Source organism: Rhinopithecus bieti, unplaced genomic scaffold (assembly GCF_001698545.2).
Source record: "Rhinopithecus bieti isolate Rb0 unplaced genomic scaffold, ASM169854v2 scaffold_57534, whole genome shotgun sequence".
Taxonomy (NCBI): Eukaryota; Metazoa; Chordata; class Mammalia; order Primates; family Cercopithecidae; genus Rhinopithecus; species Rhinopithecus bieti.
The window spans coordinates 674,341-683,261 of record NW_016823089.1 but is presented as its reverse complement, the minus strand read 5'-3'; the positions used below and the strand labels follow the sequence as shown (position 1 = coordinate 683,261).

The 8,921-nt window shown below is 54.9% G+C and overlaps 1 protein-coding gene across 6 annotated transcripts in view; it reads right to left on the bottom strand.

The window, feature by feature from the left end:
* Window positions 1-8,921, bottom strand: part of KIF7 (kinesin family member 7) — a 23,684-nt gene that overhangs the window by 1,631 nt on the left and 13,132 nt on the right. For all 6 annotated transcript variants that reach the window (XM_017861233.1, XM_017861231.1, XM_017861232.1 and 3 more), the window contains 7 exons: window positions 8,533-8,735; window positions 5,970-6,167; window positions 5,431-5,556; window positions 5,110-5,286; window positions 3,772-3,987; window positions 2,550-2,756; window positions 105-303 (listed from right to left, as the gene is read on the bottom strand). In XM_017861233.1, coding sequence (XP_017716722.1) covers window positions 105-303; window positions 2,550-2,756; window positions 3,772-3,987; window positions 5,110-5,286; window positions 5,431-5,556; window positions 5,970-6,167; window positions 8,533-8,735 — 1,326 coding nt within the window. The remainder of the gene's footprint in view (window positions 1-104; window positions 304-2,549; window positions 2,757-3,771; window positions 3,988-5,109; window positions 5,287-5,430; window positions 5,557-5,969; window positions 6,168-8,532; window positions 8,736-8,921) is intronic.

The window sequence follows — 8,921 nt, the reverse complement described above, 5'->3', positions numbered from 1 at the left end:
GAGGTGGGGTGCAGGAGGACGGGGCCAGGGGAGACGGGGGGATGGAGGGGGCGGGGTTGTGAGCTTTGGGCCGGGGCTGTGAGCGGTGGGCTGGGGCTATTCACCTCGACTCTGCTGCAGGAGCAGCTGCATGTTCTGCTCGTGCTCCTTCTGCTGCAGGGTCAGCTGGCGGTCCATCTCCAGGCGCTGCCGCTCCAGGGCCACCTCCAGCCAGTACACCAGCCTCTGCTGCTCCTCCAGCTGCATCTCCAGTTCCGAGAAGGCAATCTGCTGCTGGTGCTGCTCCTCTCGGAGCGTCACCACCTGTCCCAAGACCCAGCCAGGCTCAGCCCCCACCATGACCTCTCTTCATCTGGCTAATCCTCAACCACAGACACAGTGTTGGCACACTTGCCACCACGGCACTAAGAAATCACCAGGGTCTTCCCTGCTGAACCAAGACTTAGCCTCAGACACCTTCTCAACAGTGCTCTAGTTATCTTCCAACGATCAGAGCTGGCTCTCACCTTATCTGCTGTCTCTTGCCACCAACCCTTTCCTAACCACACACCATGGAGCTGGCAGAGCCTCAAGCTGTGGGATTTCATCTAGACCAACCTCAGCACCATGGACATCTGGGACCAGATAATTCTTGGTTGTGGGGCCTGTCCTGTGTGTTATAGGATGCTTAGTAACATCCCTGGCCTCCACCCCACCACTGTGACAACCAAAAGTTATCTCCAGCCATGGCCAAATGTCACCAAAGGGCAAAACACCCCTACTGAGAGCCACTATTGTGGCCATGGACTACCCTGAGGTGAGCCAATCAAAGCAGAAGTGGCGGAGTAGGAAACTGGGTCTCAGTTTCACAAGTAAAATAGGCTTTAAAGTCAGGTGGCTCTGGAGATGAGTTGGTCCTGATTCTGTCCCCAGTCTGGGAGGAAACGGGATATCCGCTGGAGCAGCTGCCATGAGACACCTCCCCGCCGTGCCGCAGGAAGAGGAGGTGGGGCCATAGGCTGGTGGCCCACCTTGTCAAAATACTTGCAGAGGAGGGCTCTGGTCTCTGAGGATGAGAGGTAGCTGAGCTTGGCCATGAGGTTCATCTCGCACTGGGACAGCAACGAGGCTGAGGCCCGAAGCACCCGCTGGCGGCATGTGATGGCCTCATTCTTATACTCAATGGCAGCATCCAGCGCCTCGATGGCCTCATCCAACTGGAACAGCGTCCGCTCCTCCTGCAGGGACAGGGGCATGCATGGAGGAACAGCACCCACTGCCTGAACGCTGAAGTCCTGGGCAGACACGCAACAGCCAACACGTAGCCACAACTGGGCCTTAAGGGTCCCCTCGTCCCAAGGGCAGAGTCAGCGCATCGAGAGAGATGCCCCTGCTCACTGTCACAGCCCCGACCCCAGGGTGAGCTGGGGCCACTGCTCAGAGGCAGCCTGCTCAACTGCAAGCCCCTGTGAATGATCTACATTCAGGAAGCTCAGAGCACCCTAACCAAACAAGGCATGGTTGGGACAGCCACGGAGGCACCACAGTGTCTGCTGGGTAAGCTTCTACAGATGGGGATACATTTTAAGAAATGCATCATTAGGCATTTTCGACATCATGCAAACATCAGAATGTACTCACACAAACCTAGATGGTATAGCCCACCACACACCTAGGCCACAAGCCTGGACAGCATGTGACCGTACTGAATACTGTAGGCAGTTGTTAACCGTGGTGAGTATTTGTGTATCTAAACATAGAAAATGCACAGTAAAATGCAGTATTATAATTTTCTGGGAGCACCATTGTATTAGCTGTCTGTTATTCACCGCAATGTCACACAGCACATGACTGTAGTCACATAGGCCTTCTCTCTGCTCAGGGAACACAGATGTGTGGGCATGAGGTGCACTGAGTATGCTCCTGACACTCTATCCACACACAAAGCCAAGATGTGCGGGCANAATCACCAGGGTCTTCCCTGCTGAACCAAGACTTAGCCTCAGACACCTTCTCAACAGTGCTCTAGTTATCTTCCAACGATCAGAGCTGGCTCTCACCTTATCTGCTGTCTCTTGCCACCAACCCTTTCCTAACCACACACCATGGAGCTGGCAGAGCCTCAAGCTGTGGGATTTCATCTAGACCAACCTCAGCACCATGGACATCTGGGACCAGATAATTCTTGGTTGTGGGGGCCTGTCCTGTGTGTTATAGGATGCTTAGTAACATCCCTGGCCTCCACCCCCACCACTGTGACAACCAAAAGTTATCTCCAGCCATGGCCAAATGTCACCAAAGGGCAAAAACACCCCCTACTGAGAGCCACTATTGTGGCCATGGACTACCCTGAGGTGAGCCAATCAAAGCAGAAGTGGCGGAGTAGGAAACTGGGTCTCAGTTTCACAAGTAAAATAGGCTTTAAAGTCAGGTGGCTCTGGAGATGAGTTGGTCCTGATTCTGTCCCCCAGTCTGGGAGGAAACGGGATATCCGCTGGAGCAGCTGCCATGAGACACCTCCCCGCCGTGCCGCAGGAAGAGGAGGTGGGGGCCATAGGCTGGTGGCCCACCTTGTCAAAATACTTGCAGAGGAGGGCTCTGGTCTCTGAGGATGAGAGGTAGCTGAGCTTGGCCATGAGGTTCATCTCGCACTGGGACAGCAACGAGGCTGAGGCCCGAAGCACCCGCTGGCGGCATGTGATGGCCTCATTCTTATACTCAATGGCAGCATCCAGCGCCTCGATGGCCTCATCCAACTGGAACAGCGTCCGCTCCTCCTGCAGGGACAGGGGCATGCATGGAGGAACAGCACCCACTGCCTGAACGCTGAAGTCCTGGGCAGACACGCAACAGCCAACACGTAGCCACAACTGGGCCTTAAGGGTCCCCTCGTCCCAAGGGCAGAGTCAGCGCATCGAGAGAGATGCCCCCTGCTCACTGTCACAGCCCCGACCCCAGGGTGAGCTGGGGCCACTGCTCAGAGGCAGCCTGCTCAACTGCAAGCCCCTGTGAATGATCTACATTCAGGAAGCTCAGAGCACCCTAACCAAACAAGGCATGGTTGGGACAGCCACGGAGGCACCACAGTGTCTGCTGGGTAAGCTTCTACAGATGGGGATACATTTTAAGAAATGCATCATTAGGCATTTTCGACATCATGCAAACATCAGAATGTACTCACACAAACCTAGATGGTATAGCCCACCACACACCTAGGCCACAAGCCTGGACAGCATGTGACCGTACTGAATACTGTAGGCAGTTGTTAACCGTGGTGAGTATTTGTGTATCTAAACATAGAAAATGCACAGTAAAAATGCAGTATTATAATTTTCTGGGAGCACCATTGTATTAGCTGTCTGTTATTCACCGCAATGTCACACAGCACATGACTGTAGTCACATAGGCCTTCTCTCTGCTCAGGGAACACAGATGTGTGGGCATGAGGTGCACTGAGTATGCTCCTGACACTCTATCCACACACAAAGCCAAGATGTGCGGGCAGGTACTTGAATGCAGCACAGGAGTCCGGGCTCCAGCCAGAAGGGAGCTGAGGGATCAGCACGGCCTGGCCCCTGTGTTCCAGCCAGTGAGGCCAAAGCAGGGGCAGAAGGGCCAGGCCAGCCCTCCCCAGCCCCCACCTCCACCTAACAGTGCAAACTTGGGTCTGCTGACAGCAAGGCCCAGCACCCGCAGAGGGCTGGAGCAGGGGCTGAGGAGAGCAGACAGAGAGGCAGATGATGGGAGCCAGGGGCAGAGGCTGAGGGGCTGAGCCAGGGGGCCGCAGGGTACCTCGGGGGACAGCAGGTTCCCCTGCCTCAGCTTGCTGTCTATCTCCAGGCGCTGCTTGAGCAGCGAGTCCTTCTCCTGGCGCAGGCTGTCGATCTCCCTGCGGATCTGCTGCTGGCTCTGTGCGCTGCCCTGCCGCAGCTGCCCGCTCTTCTCAGACAGCTCCTTCTCCAGGTGCTCCAGCCGGCTGGACACTCGCACGATGTCCTCATTGAGGGCCTGGGGGCAGAATCGCCAGGGATTAGAGAAGGAACAGGCACTGTCCTCACAGGGTGACAGAAAGGGCCGGATGCTAAGGAGGAGTTGGGTCCTTCCCTCAAGAAACCAACACTCCAAATGTTCTGCTCAGCAGGGAGACCAGACTTAGTTCACAGAAGCTCCAGGAGGTGGGGCTAAAGGGACCAGAGCATTCGCAGAGGGGCACTCAGAGATGGTGAGAGGAGGATAAGGACCAAAGGGACGTGGCCCTCCTGGCAAGAAGGGGCAATGGGTAGGGGTGGAAGGAATGACCTGTCACTGAGATGACCGGACTGGACAGTGATAGGAATTGGCCAAGCCCCAAAGGCTTTTCTGGGAGCCAGATGCAGGAGGAAGTGAGGGCTCTCCTGCCCGAGGGAAGTTATGGATCATCCAGTAGCACCCTGGATCCTCCTGGACATCAGAGAGATGCGTGCCGGCAGGAGCAAGGCTCCTGGCCTTTGCAGGCCTGGGACACCGGGTATCTGGCCCAAGTCCCTGTACTGGAACAGGCCCTGCATCAGTGACTGCCATCCCCCTCCAGCCGTCATGGTAACGTTATGACCCCATCTGACAGAAGAGGATGCTGTGGCTCAGAAGCTGACCTTCCTATTCTAGATGGAGTAATGATGCCAGGCAGAGAAGTCTCTTTCTACTTGGTTATACCACCTTCCAATACCTGTACCTCCTCATTTTTCCTGCACAGGCCCTGAGTAGGGGGTTAATGAGTGAAATGAACTGGAGGAGGGACACTTAAAAGAGGTTCTTCTGTGCATACATCTGTAACCGTGTCATAAATATCCTGAAGCCCTACGGCTCATGGGGAGGCACAGGATAGAACCCAGAAGGACAGAGCTTCCTCTGTCTGGAACTTACCTGGCAGAGATACCACCTAGAAGAACCTCGTCTGTCTAGACCTCGCCTGGCAGGGACATCACCTGGCAGAACTTCACCTGGCAGGTTTATCACTTGGAGGGACCTCACTTTGCTAGACCTCACCTGGCAGAAACTTACTTGGCAGGAACTCACCTGGCAAGATCTGTCCTGGCTGGACCTCACTTCACTGGACCTCACCTGGCAGGATCTCTCCTGGCAGGGCCTCACCTGGCTGGACCTCAGGCGCTTGCTTTCCAGCCCTGTCTTCTCCTGCATCAGGGCCTCCTTCTTGGCCAGGATGGCCTCCCGCTTGTGGAGCTCCTCCCCAAGCTCCTCCAGTGCCCGCCGCTGCTGTAGCACCTTCTCCATCTCCTGGTCCAGCCATTTCTTCTGCTCCTCAATCTTCTAAGGAAAAGCAGGGAGGGAGGGAGGGAACTCAGGGCCCACCTCTGGCTTTGTCAGCCACCACTCAAGGTTCACTGGGGAGAAAGGTGCACCCACCAGCCAGCCCCCAGGGGAGCCCTGGGTGCGGACGCAGCCTGGCCCCACCTGCTGCTGCTCCAGGCTGACCACAGAGCCGTTGCTGCCACTGCGCCTCTTCCTCTGAAAGGCCGCGATCTCTTCCGTCTTAATCTTCAGGATCTTCTGCTGCTGCTCATGCTTCAGCTCCAGCTCCTGGGTGAGGAGCTCAGTGGGCAGGGCTGTTTATGGTGCCAGCATCTTACCAGAGCCTGCCACCGATCCCAAAGCCCCCAGGAGTGCCTGCCCACTCCCAAGACGGCCCTGTGAAGCGTCCCCCAGACCCATCCCACACAAGTCTCCCTGGAGACTGGCAAATAGACGCAAACACTTAGAAATAAGCCCATGCCAGTCACCTCATATACCTCATCTCACTGAATTCTCACCCTGGCCTTGAGTTTCCTGTAACACTCCGCATTTTCAGATGAAAAAACAGACTCAGGCTAAGTGACCTGCTTTCTAAGGTCACGTAGCTGTGGGTGGCAAACCCCACCTGGGCTCCCCTGGCTGGGCCGCCAGCTCAGCCTACTGGCCTGGACAGAGGGTCCCCGCCCTGCCGTGAGCCTGACCTTGACGCGGTGCTGCCGCTTGCTCATCTCTGCCTCCAGGCGCCGCTTCTGCTCCGTCTCCTCGCGAAGCCGCCTCTGCAGTTGTCCCTGCTGCTGCCGCATGAGCTGCACGTTCCGCTCGAGCTCCTGCAGTCGCTTCTCACTCTGGGCCGACAGTGACACCAGCCGCTCCGTAGCCTGCTTCTTCTCCTTCAGCACCTGGGACCCACACAGTCTTCACTGGGCCATGCACGGGGCTACTGCGAGCCTGCCATAGTGCTTGTTGAGCTGGGCACTCAACGAGGGCAGGCAGGACCAAAGGACTCATAAATGGACAGAGGGACAGATAGAGGGCAAACGGATAGGTGGGTGGTAGACCAATAATAACAACAAAAGGCCGGGTGTGGTGGCTCATGTCTGTAATCCCAGCACTTTGGGAGGCTGAGGCGGGTGGATTACTTGAGGTCAGGAGTTTGAGACCAACCTGGCCAACATAGTGAAACCCTGTCTCTACTAAAAATACAAAGATTAACTGGGCGTGGTGGTGGGAGCCTCTAATCCCAGCTACTCAGGAGGCTGAGACAGGAGAATCACTTGAACCCGGGAGGCAGAGGTTGCAGTGAGCTGAGATCGTGCCACTGCGCTCCAGCCTAGGCAACACAGCGAGACTCTGACTCAAAAAATAATAATAATAACAATACTAATAATGGTAAATACTATGACATTTACCATGCACCAGGCACCATACTAAGAGCTCTGTATATGAAATGATCCTAACGAGCCTAAGAAAAGTGTAATTATGATTATCCCTATTTTACAGATTAGAAAACTGAGGCAGAGAGGTTAGGAAACTTGACCAAGGACACATAGCTAGTAAGTGGTATAACTGGGATTCAAACCTGAGCAGTCAGGCTCCAGAGCCCATGCTCTCAACCACTCCATGATATTGTCTCTTGGACATTTGAACTGAGAAAATAAGGAATGAATGATGGGTGGGCACCTGCAAGGATGGACGGATAGAAGGGTGGGAGGGACAGATGGCTAGGTGGGCGAGATCATATGAAGGTAAAAAAATAGGATAGACCAGGCACAGTGGCTCATGCCTGTAATCCCAGAACTTTTGGGAGGCCAAGACAAGTGGATCACCTGAGGTCAGGAGTTCAAGACGAGCCTGGCCAACATGGTGAAACACTGTCTCTACTAAAAAAAAAAGAAAATACAAAAATTAGCCAGGTGTGGTGGCATCCGCCTGTAGTCTCAGCTACTCAGGGGTCTGAGGCACAAGGATCGCTTGAATCCAGGAGGCGGAGGTTGCAGTAAGCTGAGATTGCACCACTGCACTCCAGCCTGAGCAATAGAGTGAGACTTGGTCTCAAAAAATAAAAAAATTTAAAAAATAGGATGGAGACCGTTATGGGCTGCATTGTGTTTCCCCAAAATTCCTGTATGAAAGCCCTAACCCCCAGCACCTCAGAAAATGACTGTTTAGAAAGAAGGTCTTTAGAGAGGCGATTAGTTTAAATGAGGACATTAGAGTAGGCCCTAATCCAATATGACCAGGGTCCTCATGAGAAGAGGAAGAGATACCAGGGCTGCAAGCAGACAGGGGAAAGGCCATGTAAAGACACAGCCAGGAGGTGGCCGTCTGCACGCCAAGGAGTGAGGCCTCAGGGGAAACCAGACCTGTGGACACCTTGAACTTGGACTGACAGCCTCCAGAGCTGGGAGAAAGTAAACTTCTGTTGTCTAAATCCCCCTAGTCTACGGAAGTTTGCTATGGCAGCCGTAGCAAACTAAAACAGACAGAGAATGCATGAATTAACAAAAGGGGATGGAAAGGGTGGATATACCTGCGGATAAATGGACAGGTGGTCAATCCACTGATAAAAGGCTAAATCAGCTAGGCGCGGTGGCTCATACCTATAATCCCAGCACTTTGGGAGGCCCAGGTGGGCAGATCACCTGAGGTCAGGAGTTCAAGACCAGTCTGGCTAACATGGTGAAACCCCGTCTCTACTAAAAATACAACATCAGCTGGGCATGGTGGCGCATGCCTGTAATCCCAGCTACTCAGGAGGCTGAGACAGGAGAATCACTTGAACCCAGGAGGCGGAGGTTGCTGTGAGCCAGGATGGTGGCCCTGTATTCCAGCCTGGGCAACAGAGTGAGACTGTCTCAGAGAAAGACTAAACCAATGCATGGGTTTGATGGACACATGGACCAACGGGTAGACAGACAAGGGAGTATGGGATGGAGGGGTAAGCGAATGGAGAGCTGGAAGGGGGACCGGGGGACAGAGGACTGCATGCTACAGGGTAGGTTTCTTTAGATGCCCACCCTTCACCCTCTCGTTGGTCTCCCAGGTAGTCTTCAGGCAGGACCTGCCCCCCTGCCTCTACTATGTGTAAAGCCGGGCGGACCTCCGGCTTGTATACGATACCAGACTCACCCTGGGGGACCAGGGCTGGAGCACAAGGTTCCACAGTGAACTTGGACCTCGGAGCCCACATGTCCTGGTCCCAAGGATGGCAGCCTAGGAGGCAGGAGTCACCCCAGCACCCCACCCTGAGGCCCCGAGACTGACCTGCACCTGGCTCTGAGCCGCAGCGACCCTCCTGCGGAACTCCTGGAGCCGAGACCGCTCACCAGCATCCTGGGGCTCCTTGCCCTCGAGCTCCCGCAGCTGCCTCTGGCCTTCGCTCAGCTCAGCCCGCACACGCTCTGCCTCCTGCTCCAGCTCCCGGATACGCTGGCTATGCTGGCGGTTCAGGGCCTGAGCTGCCTTTCCTGGAAGAAAGCAGGACTATGTCAGCACAGGCAGCCCTGCTCCAACAAGAGGGCAAGCTGTTTGTCCCCCTGGGAGGTTTCCCAGCCCTTGGACATCTGCGTGGGTTTCACCAAGCCTTTGTACCACCAGTACCATGGTTTACTTAATATTTTTCTTCAAATCAACTCTTTATTTATTTATTTATT